Raw genomic sequence first — 16,231 nt, 5'->3', positions numbered from 1 at the left:
TATAGTGTCCTACACTTGTAGCATCATTACAATACTTATTTTTGTATCTCAATTCTCAACCTCTATCCTTAAACTACAACTTAATTTAACTTAACAATTCATGCAAATAAATTTACGGAAGAAAAGTGTAATTGAGTCATTAATTGAATCACAACTACTTCCATGAAACCTTAAATGCCTAACCCAACTACACACTGCACATCTCTATAAAACACAGCCTTTAGTTCTTTCTTTACCACTCTCCACACTACACTCTAGTCTCACACAAAAAGAAAAACAATAGCTAATTTAATATCTTCTTGTGATCATCACAATACCACATTGATCCAAGGCCAGTTAAAATCTCTTTCACCATGAAGATAAAGATTATGAGCAAAACACATGTGAAACCAACAAAACCAGTACTAGGGAAGAAACAATTCCACCTCACCACATTTGATCTTCCTTACCTTGCTTTCTACTACAACCAGAAGTTTCTACTCTACAAGTTCCAGAACCTTCTAGATCTCGAGGAACCCACATTCCAAAACGAGGTCGTGGAGAATCTCAAAGATGGTTTGGGTTTGGTTCTTGAAGACTTCTATCAACTCGCCGGTAAGCTGGCCAAGGACGATGAAGGAGTCTTCCGTGTTGAGTACGACGCTGAAGACTCAGAGATCAACGGCGTAGAGTTCTCCGTCGCTCATGCTGCTGACGTAACCGTCGATGATCTAACGGCTGAGGACGGGACGGCTAAGTTCAAGGAGTTGGTTCCTTACAATGGGATCTTGAACTTGGAAGGACTTAGCAGACCACTCCTTGCTGTCCAGGTATGATGACTTCTTTTAATGTTTATATATTTTATACATATTACACTAATCCCATGTCAGTATCTTTGTCGTCCAACTTGTTTATTTTCACGTATAATAATATAGAATTAGATTTTCAATCGGCGTGACGAAAGAAAATATATACAACTAGATAACCACTACTGATTTTACGTATCTGAATTATCACACAAATATCTGATTATGTAATCATTTCTATGTGGTTATGTTTACTGAATCTTGATGCATGTTATGTAATAAATATATATTGAACTACTACCCGTCAATAAATATTACCATTTCAAGAGAAACATCACGTAACATCCAAAACTCTATTAGTATTAGCTATAAAGAAAAAATAAAATGAATTACAAAATAATAAAATAACGCATAAACCAGTATATGAAGTACAAGTGTATCTTTCCAGCAAGAAAAAGGAACGCAGTTCACGTACTTCAGAAAATGCTGACATTAACTTTGATCAAAACAGAGTTAAAAATGGGAAAAATATTGACATCTCCTAACTACTGAAGAGTGCATATTAAATCACAAAACACTATACACGACTTAAATGGTAACAAAAAATCAGGTTGACATGCATTTTATACAAAAGTTTCTTGTTACCAATAAAATTTGTTATTTTAGAAGCTTGACATGCATACTTTATGCTTATGAATATATTACACATGCACGTATTATACCATGACCATACACATATGTATAAGATATATGTGTATGTTCATTTTCATCTCTACAGTAATTGTAGTCAATGATTTGAGAAACTCGGTTTTCGAATCCCTTTTTTTTTACTGTTTTTTTTTTTTATTGTGTAATTTTTTGTAAGAGAAAAATAAATTAACTGACACAACCATAAATACAACATTCAATGACTGACCAATAACATGCTACGGATACAAACTATGAGTAAATAGCAAACACCACGTATGCATGTACAAAATAAGTAGATAGATTAAATTTGTATATATCACTCAACAAATAGTACACATTAGAGAATTTAATAGTCATTATCAATCAATCCTATACAAATATAAATATCAGCTTTAGCGCCAACTAAATCATATGAGTTTCATCATCATTTTTTTTTATCATCGACCCACGTTGACTACTTGACTATAACAGTATAAAAATATTGTTTTCACACCAAAAAAAACTAATAGAAATATTGTACAAGAAAATAACAACGTCGTGTAATATTGAGATTCGTGGGGATAAACACTTTCACCTAAATAGCTGTTCAAAAATAAAATAACTTAAACACTTTCAACGTCGTATATTTGATTGATTGTATTCATACGTATTAAAACGTGTATATATTGCATACGTAACTTCATTCATTATACAAACTTTCATTTTCGTCGGATATGGTCATTTAAATTCTCAACGGCATTAATGTGCATTGAATGTAATGGCTTTAGAATATAGGTGTAGTCGTTGGGAGAGTCATTGTCTATGTTGGTCTCGAAACTATCGTCCAAATCAAACACTCCAAACCATTAACATGAAAAAAAAAGCATTACACTAAAATTTAAAAGAAAAATAAAAACATTTTCACAAGTATTAATTAACCAACATTTTTCGTTTCGCAACAGGTGACCAAGCTAAAAGATGGGCTTGCAATGGGCCTAGCTTTCAATCACGCAGTCTTAGACGGGACATCCACGTGGCATTTTATGAGCTCATGGGCCGAGATCTGTCGTGGAGCCCAATCCATCTCGACTCAACCTTTCCTTGACCGATCGAAGGCGCGTGACACGCGCGTGAAGCTCGACCTCACTGCTCCCAAGGACCCCAACGAGACCTCCAACGGCGAAGATGCTGCCAATCCGACGGTGGAACCGCCGCAGCTAGTAGAAAAGATCTTCAGGTTCTCGGACTTTGCTGTCCACACGATCAAGTCAAGAGCTAATTCAGTAATCCCATCGGACAGTTCAAAACCATTCTCAACATTCCAATCCCTGACATCACACATCTGGCGCCACGTCACCTTAGCGCGTGGACTCAAACCGGAGGACATAACTATTTTCACCGTCTTCGCCGACTGTCGCCGCCGCGTTGATCCTCCAATGCCGGAGGAATATTTCGGAAACTTGATTCAAGCGATCTTCACCGGAACAGCGGCGGGGCTACTAGCAGCGCACGGACCGGAGTTCGGAGCTTCGGTGATCCAGAAAGCAATCGCGGCACACGACGCGAGTGTGATCGACGCACGTAACGACGAGTGGGAGAAATCGCCGAAGATTTTTCAATTCAAAGACGCCGGAGTGAATTGTGTTGCGGTGGGAAGCTCACCGAGGTTTCGTGTTTACGAGGTGGATTTCGGGTTTGGAAAACCGGAAACGGTTAGGAGCGGGTCGAATAACCGGTTTAATGGGATGATGTATTTGTACCAAGGTAAAGCAGGAGGCATAAGTATTGATGTGGAGATAACTCTTGAAGCTTCTGTTATGGAGAAGCTTGTGAAGAGCAAAGAGTTTTTACTTAGTGAGGAGGAAGAAGAAGATGATGGAAAGAAGCTCACCAATGGTAATGGCCATGTCAATGGTAATGGTAATGGCTATGTCAATGGAAATGGCAATGGGTTTGTTTGAGTGTTTGTTTAGTTTAAGGTTAATTAGATAATTAATCAAACTACATATTTTGGTTAATTAGCTAATTAATTTGATTAAGGAGAAAAACCTTATGGCTTTTTAAGTATGGTAATAATGTGCTCGTGGTTGATAATAAGCGTGTGTGGGTTATTTGTATGATTATGTAGTGTGTTTGGTTTGGAATTGTAATATTTGGACCATGGTTTTTTAGTACTTATGTTGTTTAAAGTTTCATGTACTGTTGTCAATAAAAAAGAAAAATTAGTTAATGCAATTGTTATCAAATCTGTTTTAACTTTCAAGTGAACGGTGTAACATAATTTGTTATTTAATTTGCTAATCTCTAAAACCCAATCACTATCTATCTTCAATGGTGATTACCAAAGCTAAACCACTCTGGTGTAAGGTTAAACAGTACACAACTTTGGTTTACAAACTCAAATTGATGATTTTTTTTTTGTTAATAAGAATTTCCTAAAAATAATTAAATCTAAAACCCTAAAGACAATCAGTCTTATGTTCTGCCGTCGTTCATTGTCTTCATCATCTCCGTTAAAAACAGAGCATTTTCAGATTGATCGACCCACTCTTTCTCCTTTCTCTCCATAAATCTCATCATGTTTTCATTAATACTCCATGGTGGAAGAAGGTCACGCGAGTTACATCAATGGCGGAATCTGAATCTTCTTCTCCAAAACTCCTCTGCTTTCACTGAATCGTTCTCTTCCGTTGTTACTACTACTAAAGATCTAAGTCTTGAAGATGAACGAAAGAGGAAAACTTTCACAGTCTCTTACCTTATTGATTCATTAGGGTTAACTACAAAACTCGCTGAATCAATCTCAATGAAAGCTAACTTCGATGAAAAAGGTAATCCAGATTCAGTGCTTAAACTCTTAAGAAGCTATGGATTCAAAGATTCTCAAATCTCAAGTATTATTTCCACTTACCCACGATTTCTCATTGAGAATCCTGAGAAAACTCTTCGTGCTAAACTTCATTTCTTGAAGCTTAACGGAGCTTCAAGCTCTGAGCTTACAGAGATTGTTTCAAAAGTTCCTAAGATCTTGGGAAAGAGAGGAGGGAAATGGATTAGTCATTACTATGATTATGTCAAAGAGATTTTGCAAGATCAAGATTCTAGTTCTTCTTCTTCCAAGAGAAAGCAGACGAATCGAAATCGAAATGTATCGGTTTTGAGAAAATTAGGAGTACCACAGAGACTGTTATTGAACTTGTTGATCTCTAGAGCTAAACCAGTTTGTGGTAAAGAAAGATTTGAAGAATCGGTTAAGAAGATTGTTGAGATGGGTTTTGATCCGAAAAGTCCAAAGTTTGTTAATGCTTTGTATGTTTTCTATGAGCTTAGTGATAAGACTATAGAGGAGAAAGTGAATGCTTATATAAGGTTAGGACTTAGTGTTAATGAAGTTTGGGCAGTTTTCAAGAAATGGCCTTTCTCTTTGAAATACTCTGAGAAGAATATAATTCAAAAGTTTGAGACTTTGAAACGTGTTGGTCTAACGAAAGAAGAGGTCTGCTTAGTGGTTAAGAAGTACCCTGAATGTGTAGGGACTTCAGAGGAGAAGATAGTGAAGTCAGTTAAAACTTTTCTTGAGCTAGGATTTACGAAAGACGAGGTTTTGATGATCATTAAGCGACATCCTCAGTGCATTGGATTAGCTGCGGATTCGGTGAAGAAGAAGACCGAGTTTCTTGTGAAGACAATGGGTTGGCCTTTAAAGGTTGTAGCTTCGACTCCTATTGTACTTGGTTTCAGCTTGGAGAAGTTCGTTTTACCGCGGTGTAATGTAATCAAAGCTCTTATGTCGAACGGGCTGATCGGTGAAATGCCTGCGATATCGTCTGTTTTGACGAGTCCTAAGCTGAAGTTTTTGAAGCTTTTTGTGGAGAAGCATCAGGATGTGTTGCCTGAGTTGAACTCTATCTTCACCGGAGATAGCATTCTAATAAATAAGATAGCATTGTGAAGAAAGATTGCTTATTGTAATTTGTATCATTAAAAGTCTAATCAGTCACCAAAATGTAAACCTTTTGTTGTAAGGAAACATTTTTTTAGGCAATAAAACAAAAAATGAGAACAGTTCAAGCTGATTCAGGCAAGAAATCAGAAAACTTGTAACACTTAAGATAAATTTGGTAACTTTTGGCAATTAAGGGTGTGTTTAGTATTTGTCTCTAATTAGTCTTCTAATTTGTTTTATTAACCATTTTTGTATGGTCACAAAATCTAACAAATCATGAGATTTCAGGTAAAACACTTGTCATATTCGATACATCACAACAACTAATCTTATTTTTTATTTCTCATTTTTGTATATAATAATAATTGTAAGGTCCAGAAATAGATAAGAAGACAGAGAAGGTTAACCACTCCATATCTACACTCTTTTCTTACCCCACCAAACCAAATTGTCATCTCTCATTTTCTTATTCAAGCTTCGAAACAACTCTTGAAACTCCAAAAACTTTTCCAATGTCGGAAGAAATACGAGAGAAAGATCTCACCGACTCTAAACCATCTCCACCGCAACCACCACCGAAACGTGGTCTCATCAGCCGCAAAAGACAGCTTGTGTTTCTCTCTTTCATGATTTTATTAGCCGCAAAAGGACTCGTTGGGATCGGAGAAATAGCGTTTGTAATCTTGTGTTATATCTACTTGTATGAGTTTCTCTCAAGATTTGCCTTCCCTCGCAAGCAAACAGAACAGAAGAAGAGACTCTCAAACCCTAAAAACAAACTCTTTCAAGCTTACTTCCTCGCCACTGCAATTATAGGTTACTAATCTTTTCTCATCAAATACTTATGTAAATGTTTTTGTAAATAATAAAACTCTTTCTCAGGCCTACTCTTCCCTCTTTGTTACATCGGAGATGGAATATACCGTGGAGACATTCACGGTGCTGGAGCCGCCGCACCACATCTATTTCTCCTCTCAGGTCAAGCTTTCACAGAACCTATTGGTTTCTCTGACAAGTATTCGATGCCAATAGGTATTCTTGGACCGGTTTTCTACAACGCTCGTAGGATTTTCGCTCTTTTGGATTGGGTTAAAGCAGAATTCTCCGACACTCAACGTCCTGGTGGTCCGTTGAGATTGTACGGAGGAAGAGTGATTGCATCGGTTAACACGGTGATGTGGTTTTATAATCTGTTTGGTCTCTTGTTGCCTGTGTTTCTTCCTAGGTCTTGTGAGATTTACTTCTCCGGTGATAACAAAGATGATTGAACTGATTTGTATTTGTCTCATTTAGAATAAAAATGTTGAGTTGTTCGTTTTAGTGCTTTGTGTCTTATGTCTCGATCGGGTAAAAGTTTTGGGTCTAATGGATTATTATTAATGGAGTATAAAGCAAGATATCTCGTCGAAAAAAGAAACAAAAAATCGTCTTGAACAAAATTAAGAAAGAATGAAACAAGATCACGAAAAACAAATTTTGGTTTTGTTGGCAAAAGCTAGATAAAGTTGAATATCTCTATATAGAGTAAAATGGGTAAAATGAGTCTTTTACCTAGTGGGTGAGACTTGAGAGTGAGGCATACATTGAAAGTTTATTCCCCACTAAGCATTCGAATGATAAAGTGATGTAACCGGTGAAAAATATAAAAATGGAATTTGATACTACTTCACATTGCCTTTGAAATACCCAAAGTTTTGGACAGTACGACACAAATTGAATTTAAAGTATTGTAACCATAAATTAAGTTCTCATAGTAACACGCATTACACATTCAACAACTTAGCCTTCCTATATAGAACTTTGAAATCTTAGAAGCAACATCGTGTTGCCTCGCAATCTCTAGAAACCTTCATAAATATTTTCAGATACATTTGTTGTGAACAACCGTAGAGAATGTCCCTCAACTACTAGAAAATCTCCCCGATCTCTTTTTTCAGCAATCCATTAACCTGTCAATGCAAAAGTCCATCATTACTCAAACTCTCTGAGCATGATCAAAACAATTTTGCTATTGACTCTTGTTTTAAGGGAGAAAACGAGAAACTGAAGCACTCGATGATAAGCTAACCTGTTTTGCTGAGAGTCCGATACTTTGCAAATCATCAAGCTGCAGTAGAAAATACAAAAAGCTTACATACAAACCAAAACAATATTGAACTTCACATTGAAAAAACTGAATTTGCTAGTGACTATATGCTAAAAGCATTCCATTTCAAGTCTTATTTGCTAGTGAATATATGCTACAAAAATCAACAGTTTATTGTAAATCCATCATGATAGAGATGCAACTTCTCATTTGTAACACTTTATGGCACTTACCGTTTTAAATGGAGATTCTTCGCGGAGCTCAACTATGTAAGCTGCTCTCTTGTCCCCAATACCCTATAATCATCAATGTAGGCCATAAACAAGTTAGGTACTAACCTATAAACAAGTCATTTCAATTTTAAAAACATTCTGATCAATCTAGTCATCTCACCTTTAACTTCTTTAGATCTTCCCTGTAAACACAACAAGAGAAGAGAAAATTTTAGTTTTAGTTAGCACACCAATATAGACAAGATTATATCAACAGAGTTATTTATACCCGGAAACCTTATATCAAGATTTAGAAAGTTTGAAGTTTCTAATAATCAAAAAGAAACTTGAGTTATGTATATTTTGAGTTTACCAAAGAACAAAAATAACTTACTTTCCAGCTGTGTTTATGAACTTGAGGTACTCTCCAACAGCAGAATTCTGCAACATTTCCAGAAACAAAAAAAGAAGCATTATATCAGTCTCAGAGATTTTTTGTTAGTTTCAATGAAAAGTCATTTTTAATCAAACTTGTTAACTCTTTTTACCTTCAATTTAGAGCTGTGTGCGCTATATGTCTTCCAAGGACTGCAGCCAATGTTCGAAGGCATAGTTTTCTCCGGCGTTCTTAGTTCTATACTAACAGCAGCTTCAGCAGTAATATCACTGTGCTCTGATGCTTCTTCCGCCTGTAATATAGTTAAGGGAGTTTGATGTTTCTCAGGTACTGATAGTTGGTTTGAGAATTTGCATATCGACTTCAAATTGTTTGATAGTTCTTGAAGTCGCATGCTGAGGGGTGGTGATGCAGTTTCATTTGCTAGCAAACTGTTGTTTTCTTTGTCCAGATTTTCACCTACCATAAAGAGAAAGACCATCAATTGAGCAAAAGGTTTCATTATATTACTTTCTTAGATTAATGTCACAGGACTCACAACCTACCTTCATCAATAACCAGAGTCAGATCTTCTTCAATGACTGAATTGTTTTCATCTCTCTCTACTATTTGTGCTGCCATACAGAGAAAAAAAAACAATTAAGATCAAAGTCAGCCTTTCCTTTATACCAGACCCTTCTTTATCAATTTTCCAATCTCACCTTTGTCTACAAAAGCATCATCACAATGAGTGGCTCCAGCAAACATTTCCTCTTGTTTCCGGGGTGTCTCCTGAAGAATAATGGAAGAACTGTCAGCACAATTGATATCCAGATGTTGAAACAAAACATAAACCTACACAAATTACCTTATCTGTAGTGTAAATAGCTTCTGAGCTTAAAGATGCACCATTTGAATAGCCCTTATAAATGACAAGAAGCAATATTAGATATGCTGAAACAAAGGAGACAGCTTCGATTCTTTGAACGTGTTTTGGCATGCTTAAGATACAGAGAAGTTGCAGATGGAAAATTTACCGGTTCCATGGCTACCGTAGAACTTGAAAAAGCCAGAGAATATTCCTGAAAAGAAAACCACTGAATGTAAGTAATGTCTTGATGATTTTCATTTAGCATTGACGTTATATAAAATATTACCTCTTCTACCAAAGAAGATTGAAAATCTGTAACAGTAATCGACGAACAGATTTCCTACATTAAGAACATGAGACTTTGTAAGTAATGCCATGGTAATAAATAACCACGCAGCTCCATTTAGTTCAGGCTCGCAAGGATTTACTTCTTTAGGTGAAGAGGCCTGAACGCTCAAGACAACCTTTGAAGTGGAGATTCCCTGCATCAAAATCAACACAAATTTCATTCAAGGTGAGAAAAGGTATTAAAGAGCATTACTCAAATATTCAGCAATTAGAATGAAGATGCTTTACCTTTTTCAGAACCATCTTTGCTTTGCCTTCCACCTACAAAATCCAAAACAAGTCTAACTGAACTATTTCTGAATCCATAACGATAACAACAAAAGATCAATTACCTTCTTAGAGCTATTTTTACATTTCACCGAATCATTTGCTTCACCGAACAGTTTCCTTCAAACATTGAGAAAAAAAGGTCATTCTTTGATGTTCTAAAACTGAACAACAAGAGTACAGGGATATTGAGGCTTAGAGTTGAGAGAAAGCTGATTCTGAAAGATTTACCTTGCTTTAATTGCAGAAGTAGCAGTGTTGATTTTAGTCTTTCTCTCTGTCACATTTCCCCTCAGCACTGTCTGTTTTCTAGAAGCAGCAGACATAGTCAAAGGTGTCTGTCTCCTTTGAGCGGCTGAGGATAATGAAACAGATCTATCGAGACCATTGATCTTCTTCTTGGTAGGATTAGTGATGGCTCGGTTACCGCCTAGACAGATCCGTGATGCTAAGTTTAGCATGTAAAAGGAGTCTTGGCTAAATTCCCGGGGCTGAAACGAAAAACAAAAGGGTTAGCATCGCCAGTTGCACTCAGTGATAGATATACTTAAAACGAACTCATAAGCGAGCAAAGTATACCAAACATGTGATTAGCAAAGTTATGTTGGATCCTTTTAAACAATCTTTCAGCATACGAGTGAGTTTGCTCTCCCGATATGGCACATGGGATTCATTTGCGTTTAGAGCATACATGACATTCTGTAAAGCATATATCGACTTATTAACTCTAGCAATCTCTAGAGGACCTAAAGCACTGTTTTGTTTCCTGGAATCCTCATATCCTGTCAGAGAAAGACAACACCCATCACGGGCCATCAGATGCTGACATAAGATCATTACACAGACAAGACAACTAAATTGTGATCTTAAAATACTCAACCTGCCATATCAAGAAAGTTCATTCTCCCAAGGGAGCCTGAATTGGCGTTTCCAGTAGTAACATGTATCATCACACCTTTATGACTCCTAGTTGGAAGGTCACTGGTCAGCTTCTGGGATTTCTTGAAACCAAAATATAAGTTCTGGAATTCTGAGAGTGACTTCACAGGTACCTGAAAGCAGAAACATTGAAATATTAATGATCCTAATCTGAAAAATACGTATGATGTTACAAAACTTAATGATCAAGAACACTAAATAACTTGCCTGAGAAAGTCCCTTTAGTTGAATTTTCCCTTGTGCACCTTCTAATACACTAACCACTCTCTTCTCTTGGTCTAACAGGTCATACACAGTTTCTTGAGACACCTCGTAAACTGATACAAAAATCGCGTCTCCTCTTTCCTCAGCCATGGATAACATCTCAGACATTGTAAGGACAGCTAAACCAAGTTCCCTCTCATTTCCCTTCAAAACATGTCATACATAACTCAATTAGCATTTTCATATAAAGTAATAACAACACAACTCAGTACCTTTCAGAGATAACTGCTTTCAATACCTGTATCAGATGTGTTTTACCACTATTTCTTGCTCCGTGGGCGATGACATTCGCATCTTTACCCTCAAAGACAGTAGATATAAGAGGCTTTATCTCCTTAGTGAGAATTGAACCAGTAGTTTCATTTTCTTCGTAGCAATAGTCCAATCTATATGAATCTTTCGATCTACCACAACACAGAACAACAAACAAACATACTAGTTAATTTCCCTTGAAACGTCGCTAATCCACAACAGACGGAGAAAGATTTCAACTCAAAAATATAATGTCAAACCTTTCTGAAAACAGAAGATTAACACAAGAGTTTATATATAAAAGAACATAAATTTCGATCAAATTAACGAATCCCATGACAAATCCGATAAACCCACTCAAAATTCGAAATCTCCAAATTAACAACAGAATCAGAAAGGAATGAAGAGAAATTACCCAGCGAATTGAGCTCCGAACGAAATTGTAACAGTCTCTGAATCATCACCCATCGGTTTCTGAACCGAAATTGATTTCGTTGATGCCAGATCCGTCGATGGCTTGACCCTAGCCACCACCCGGACTACTTTCCGGCCATGGCTCGTCATCTTTGTCTCCATAATTCTCAAAATTCCTAGATTTTTTTCTCCCTAGATCGAATAGAAACACAAGGAATCTCTCTTGGAAAGGGAAAAAAACGTTTGAATTTGAAGATTTTGTTTCCTTTCTCTTAATGTTTGAATGTAGTAGTGTCAGATTTGGGAGATAAAGAGAGAGAGATGAAAGTGAGTGAGCCGTTAAGTAAAAAAATTCAAAATCTCGAAGTCTGGCTCCTTTCGATGATGACTCAAAACGTGTCCTACCTCGGCGTATCTAAGAAGCCTGCATACAAAACAGTGTCGTTTAGTATTAAGTTAAACGCACCGTTTTACAGGAGGAAGAAAGTTTCTCGGCTCCGTTTATTTGAGATTGGCCCATCTTTATTGTGAAGCCCAATAATTAAGAAACCCTCTTATTAATTAGTAGGAGTTAATGTAATCGTGAGTAGCATTTTCTCTCTATCAATCAATGTATCATCAACTATGTTTTCCTTTTCTTTTCTTTTTTTTTTTTTTTTTTTTGCTAAGCTTGTAAATATCATTAGAAATGAAAATGAAGGAATTACAGAAACAACACCTAAAGTAGAGTAATCTTGGAAAAAAAGGAGAGTAAAAAACAAAATTACAATAAGGCTAAAGTAATAAGGCTAAAGTAAAGTATACAATTATCTAATCCAAAGGAGCACGAGCGGACGCCAACGCCATCATCAACTATGTTCTCTGGTCTCTTTGCGTAGTATGTGGATCAGATGACAAAGTAATAAGAGTCTTTTCATTGGTAGAAACGGGAAGAGAACGATATGTAGAATAAAAGTATTATTTTTAGTACCGTTTCTAACAGATTGATAATTTCTAAAATGATATACTCATACATACTTTGCCGTTGTGATAAAAAAAAAAATCTACGTCGTTGTAGATGAATCCATCTTTTTCCGTTTATCGACTACGAGCTTTGTGTGTGTTGATTACGTTGAATCAACAATTTTTCCATCTCGAGCTTCTCTGTGAATACTGTAATAGCTATTACTAAGCTTGTAGAATTTTTTTTCTTCCTACTTTTGAGTTAATTAACCGACCATATATATCTTTGTTGGCGTCGTTGCTTAGTGTTGATATCGCCTTGAAATGATTAAACGGATTGTTTTCTCCAGGGAAATCAAATAATGGTAAACAATTTTCAATTTCGAGTATGTAAAACATTAGGGTTTTGCAGTTTTTTTTTTTTTGGTTTGTGAGACCAAAATAAAACATCTCCGAAAGCAATGCTAACAAATGTTTTTTCGCTCTCAAAATAGATTGAGGAGATACAATCCAACCCAAACAAAAAAAGTTACGTATCACGCATATGTAATTGAAAACACATACATTAATTGGCAAGACAACCGAAAAATAACCATTATCCATACTTGTGAAAAGTGATGGATCAAACTTGGTAATTGGGATCTCCCTTTTGGACGGTCCCTGTCTGAGGATAAGACTTGAGATCAGTTCCATGAGCTCCTACCACTTGACCTATTACAATAAAGATTATCTTTATATACTTATTTCCTAATCGTTACCATAACAAATTATTTATTTCTTATTTACATATTACTAACCGGAAACGTTATTGAGATTGGCTGCGTTTATAGCCTGTTGTCTCCGAACACACGCGAGACAGATCATAATGGGGGCACCAACAATAAAGAAAAGAATGAAGAAGCCGAGAATCATATCACCAACAGAGTTCGTGTTGCCTGAACCACCTGTGTACCCTTCGGGTTCACACTCCAAACCAATCCTTCCCATTTCACGTGCTGATTCCTCGGACCTTTCCATCTGCTTTTTGTACATATCCTCTGAAGTGGGCGTCGATGATCCACATGACCGTCCTGAAAATTTTCTTGTTATATCAAAAATGTAGATATCTTGGCATTTATATTTTGTATATGAATTGCTGAGATTGGAAGGAACTGGTTTGATATAATAAGATTGTTACCATTGATTGATCCAACCAAAACCGATAAAGAAAAGATGAAGAGAAAGAGGAGGACACGAGACATGGCTTTTTGTAATGTTTTGTCTTGATGTTGATAAATTAGTGTATGTTTACAAGTTAATGGTATTTATAGAATTATACTACCAAGTATTTTTTGCTCGCAACAATGTATTTAAATGTTTTAATACATATGGGGTCATGGCCTAATGGGTGCATACTAAAATGGCCAGGAAAGAAAGATTCCCTTTTACCGATTCTTATTTTGGGAAATAAACATATTTTTGTTCATTTGATTAACAAAATTATAATTAGTTACATGTTGGCTCCAAACTATATATTCATCTAATATGTGGCCGCTTCATACTAATTACTTTTCTTGATTTGTAATTTAGAACATCGCACGTCGGTCGTGAAGAAGGTTTACTTTTTTAGCAACGATAATAAGTCAAGTCAACCAATGACAGTTACATTTTCCGTTGCTCCCATATTAAAGCTCTTAAACCAATTACAACTAGTACTTGAGTAAGTTGGCTTTGATACATTTTACTACTACATTTTGAGTATTCAATTTTTAAAGACTTTCTTATTTGATATAGTAGCTAGTGAGTATAAATATTGCAACTTGATTCGATAGATAGCCAATTCCGGTATATGAATTATGGCCAATTATTGTTATATTATACATTACAATGTGCATATTCCTATCCTGCAGAAACTAAAATAACCGAATCAAAAACTCAAAAACAGACTTTGTGAAAGAAAAAAAAATACCTATATTTTATATTCCAAAACGATGTCGTTTATACGAGAGATTGAGAAAACGCAAGTATTCGAAACTTTATTGGGTCGTCTCCAATTAATTAAAGACCAGGCCCATTTATAAAGATAAGCCCAATAATAAGGACCCTGTCTCAACAACTAGGGTTTCATTTTATATATCGAATTATCGATGAACAATTAGCCCCTCTGGAGAAGCCTTCACTTTTCGTCCAAGCCGCTGTGAGTATCCTTCTGTCTCTGAGCTTTTCTCGTCTCTCTTCGTAGTCAGTTTTAGGTGTTTAAGAAATTTGCAGTCATCTTATAATCTCAGAATTGAACTTTTTTTTCCTTGCATTTGATTGTAAAATCAGATCAATTGCAGAAGCTTTGGTTTGTTTCGAGCTTTGCTTTTGGATATTGTTAGAATTTTGTAAAGCATTTGATTCTGCGATTTTTTTGGTTGATCATGATTCATCAATTTAGATTAGTCTAATTTGTATCACTTGGAATGTATTTAATAATACCCATTTGCTTCTTTTAATGTTGCTTGTGTAACATGATTAGGGTTGAAATCTATGATTATTTTACTTCTCTGTTTAGTTTATTCTCATGTTGTAACATTTGTGTTTGTTGCTTAGAAAAATGAAGCACAACAACGTTATCCCGAGCTCACACTTTCGCAAGCACTGGCAGAATTATGTCAAGACTTGGTTTAACCAGCCTGCCAGGAAGACAAGGAGACGTGTTGGTTAGTAAAGTCTCTACATTTTCTACTTTAAATGATTTTGCTCTTAATTTTAATAGTGTATGTTTCTTTTGTGTGATGTGTTTTCTCAGCTAGACAGAAGAAGGCTGTGAAGATCTTCCCTCGTCCCACCTCTGGTCCTCTCCGACCTGTTGTTCATGGTCAGACACTTAAGTACAACATGAAAGTTAGAGCTGGAAAAGGATTCACTCTTGAAGAGCTTAAGGTTTGGATTCTTGAATTTTTCAATGTTCTAAGTGTTCTCTCTTTATAGATATTAAGATGAAAGCTCATAGTTGCTTGCTTCTTTTTGTTTTTTTTTAGGTTGCTGGTATCCCAAAGAAGTTGGCTCCAACAATCGGAATTTCTGTTGATCACCGACGCAAGAACCGTTCTTTGGAGGGTCTTCAGTCCAATGTCCAAAGGTTAAAGACTTACAAGGCTAAGTTGGTGGTGTTCCCTCGCCGTTCCCGTCAAGTCAAGGTATCAATCATTTGAGATCTTAGTTAGAGTAGTATATTTGAGACACCCTCTTGATTCTTGAGTTCTTGTTATAACAATTTTGTATCTTTTGTTTTCAGGCTGGTGATTCTACTCCAGAGGAGCTTGCCAATGCTACTCAAGTTCAAGGTGATTACATGCCAATTGCCAGTGTCAAGGCAGCTATGGAGCTAGTTAAGCTGACTGCAGATTTGAAGGCGTTCAAGGCTTACGATAAGATTCGTTTGGAGCGCACAAACGCACGTCATGCTGGTGCCAGAGCCAAGAGGGCTGCCGAGGCTGAGAAAGAAGAGAAGAAGTAAAATTCGTTGCTTTATAGAGCTTAATCATTCTTGAATTCTTGTTCTTCTGGTTTTTGATTTTGTGCACGACTCTGTTTTCTTTTTGGTGCGGTTTATCAATACATAGATCTCAAAGGTTTCTGGTACTTGGGAAAGTTTATGGAAGAAATTATAACGAGTTTCTATATACGTATCTTATATTACAACTTAGTATAAACTTTCGTAGACATTGTACTGATGATAAGCCTAATTCAACAGACTAATACGATACGCGAAACTCGAGTACCAATGATACTAAAACATATTGCACTGGAAACTTTAACATTGCACTGGAGTATAATAAACCTAAGTGCTATAAAGTTATTTCATGTTTTTAACAAAAAAAATGAAAATAAGT

General features: G+C 36.1%; 7 protein-coding genes across 8 annotated transcripts; 5 read left to right on the top strand and 2 right to left on the bottom strand.

Moving 5' to 3' along the window:
• Positions 1–164: 164 nt before the first annotated feature.
• PEL3 (HXXXD-type acyl-transferase family protein) lies at positions 165–3,719 on the top strand. The gene is made up of 2 exons (NM_122299.3): positions 165–809; positions 2,417–3,719. The coding sequence occupies exons 1-2, from the start codon at positions 354–356 to the stop codon at positions 3,413–3,415; spliced, it is 1,455 nt and encodes a 484-aa protein (NP_197782.1). The 5' UTR covers positions 165–353; the 3' UTR covers positions 3,416–3,719.
• Positions 3,720–3,837: 118 nt separating this feature from the next.
• On the top strand, positions 3,838–5,590 carry AT5G23930 (Mitochondrial transcription termination factor family protein). Its single transcript, NM_122298.2, has one exon. The coding sequence runs from the start codon at positions 4,033–4,035 to the stop codon at positions 5,404–5,406; it is 1,374 nt and encodes a 457-aa protein (NP_197781.1). The 5' UTR covers positions 3,838–4,032; the 3' UTR covers positions 5,407–5,590.
• Positions 5,591–5,744: 154 nt separating this feature from the next.
• Positions 5,745–6,809, top strand: AT5G23920 (uncharacterized protein). Its single transcript, NM_122297.4, has 2 exons — positions 5,745–6,216; positions 6,283–6,809. The coding sequence occupies exons 1-2, from the start codon at positions 5,913–5,915 to the stop codon at positions 6,666–6,668; spliced, it is 690 nt and encodes a 229-aa protein (NP_197780.1). The 5' UTR covers positions 5,745–5,912; the 3' UTR covers positions 6,669–6,809.
• A 168-nt stretch (positions 6,810–6,977) lies between these two features.
• On the bottom strand, positions 6,978–11,810 carry AT5G23910 (ATP binding microtubule motor family protein; the record flags this gene model as incomplete). 2 transcript variants are annotated; one of them, NM_001343832.1, is made up of 20 exons in its annotated part: positions 6,978–7,349; positions 7,469–7,507; positions 7,720–7,782; positions 7,880–7,901; positions 8,093–8,139; positions 8,247–8,554; positions 8,641–8,709; positions 8,797–8,866; positions 8,943–8,996; positions 9,112–9,156; positions 9,232–9,285; positions 9,374–9,427; positions 9,522–9,554; positions 9,626–9,680; positions 9,792–10,051; positions 10,140–10,342; positions 10,441–10,612; positions 10,707–10,907; positions 11,002–11,167; positions 11,431–11,810. In NM_001343832.1, 20 exons carry the CDS (start codon positions 11,589–11,591, stop codon positions 7,308–7,310), a joined length of 2,118 nt encoding a protein of 705 aa, NP_001332641.1. In that variant the 3' UTR covers positions 6,978–7,307. The 2 variants fall into 2 exon arrangements, with proteins under 2 accessions (NP_001332641.1, NP_197779.4); NM_122296.4 differs by having other exon boundaries at positions 7,040–7,349; positions 11,431–11,579.
• Positions 11,751–11,960, top strand: AT5G23908 (uncharacterized protein; the record flags this gene model as incomplete). The annotated part of the gene is made up of 1 exon (NM_001125797.1): positions 11,751–11,960. The coding sequence occupies one exon, from the start codon at positions 11,751–11,753 to the stop codon at positions 11,958–11,960; it is 210 nt and encodes a 69-aa protein (NP_001119269.1).
• Positions 11,961–12,934: 974 nt separating this feature from the next.
• AT5G23903 (uncharacterized protein) lies at positions 12,935–13,612 on the bottom strand (the record flags this gene model as incomplete). The annotated part of the gene is made up of 3 exons (NM_001125796.1): positions 12,935–13,082; positions 13,169–13,441; positions 13,549–13,612. 3 exons carry the CDS (start codon positions 13,610–13,612, stop codon positions 12,994–12,996), a joined length of 426 nt encoding a protein of 141 aa, NP_001119268.1. The 3' UTR covers positions 12,935–12,993.
• An 868-nt stretch (positions 13,613–14,480) lies between these two features.
• Positions 14,481–16,109, top strand: AT5G23900 (Ribosomal protein L13e family protein). The gene is made up of 5 exons (NM_122295.4): positions 14,481–14,547; positions 14,946–15,055; positions 15,145–15,278; positions 15,377–15,535; positions 15,634–16,109. The coding sequence occupies exons 2-5, from the start codon at positions 14,950–14,952 to the stop codon at positions 15,853–15,855; spliced, it is 621 nt and encodes a 206-aa protein (NP_197778.1). The 5' UTR covers positions 14,481–14,547; positions 14,946–14,949; the 3' UTR covers positions 15,856–16,109.
• Positions 16,110–16,231: the final 122 nt, after the last annotated feature.

This window comes from Arabidopsis thaliana, chromosome 5 (genome assembly GCF_000001735.4).
Source record: "Arabidopsis thaliana chromosome 5, partial sequence".
Lineage (NCBI taxonomy): Eukaryota > Viridiplantae > Streptophyta > Magnoliopsida > Brassicales > Brassicaceae > Arabidopsis > Arabidopsis thaliana.
The sequence above is the reverse complement of the archived record's forward strand: the minus strand, read 5'-3'. Positions and strand labels throughout refer to the sequence as shown.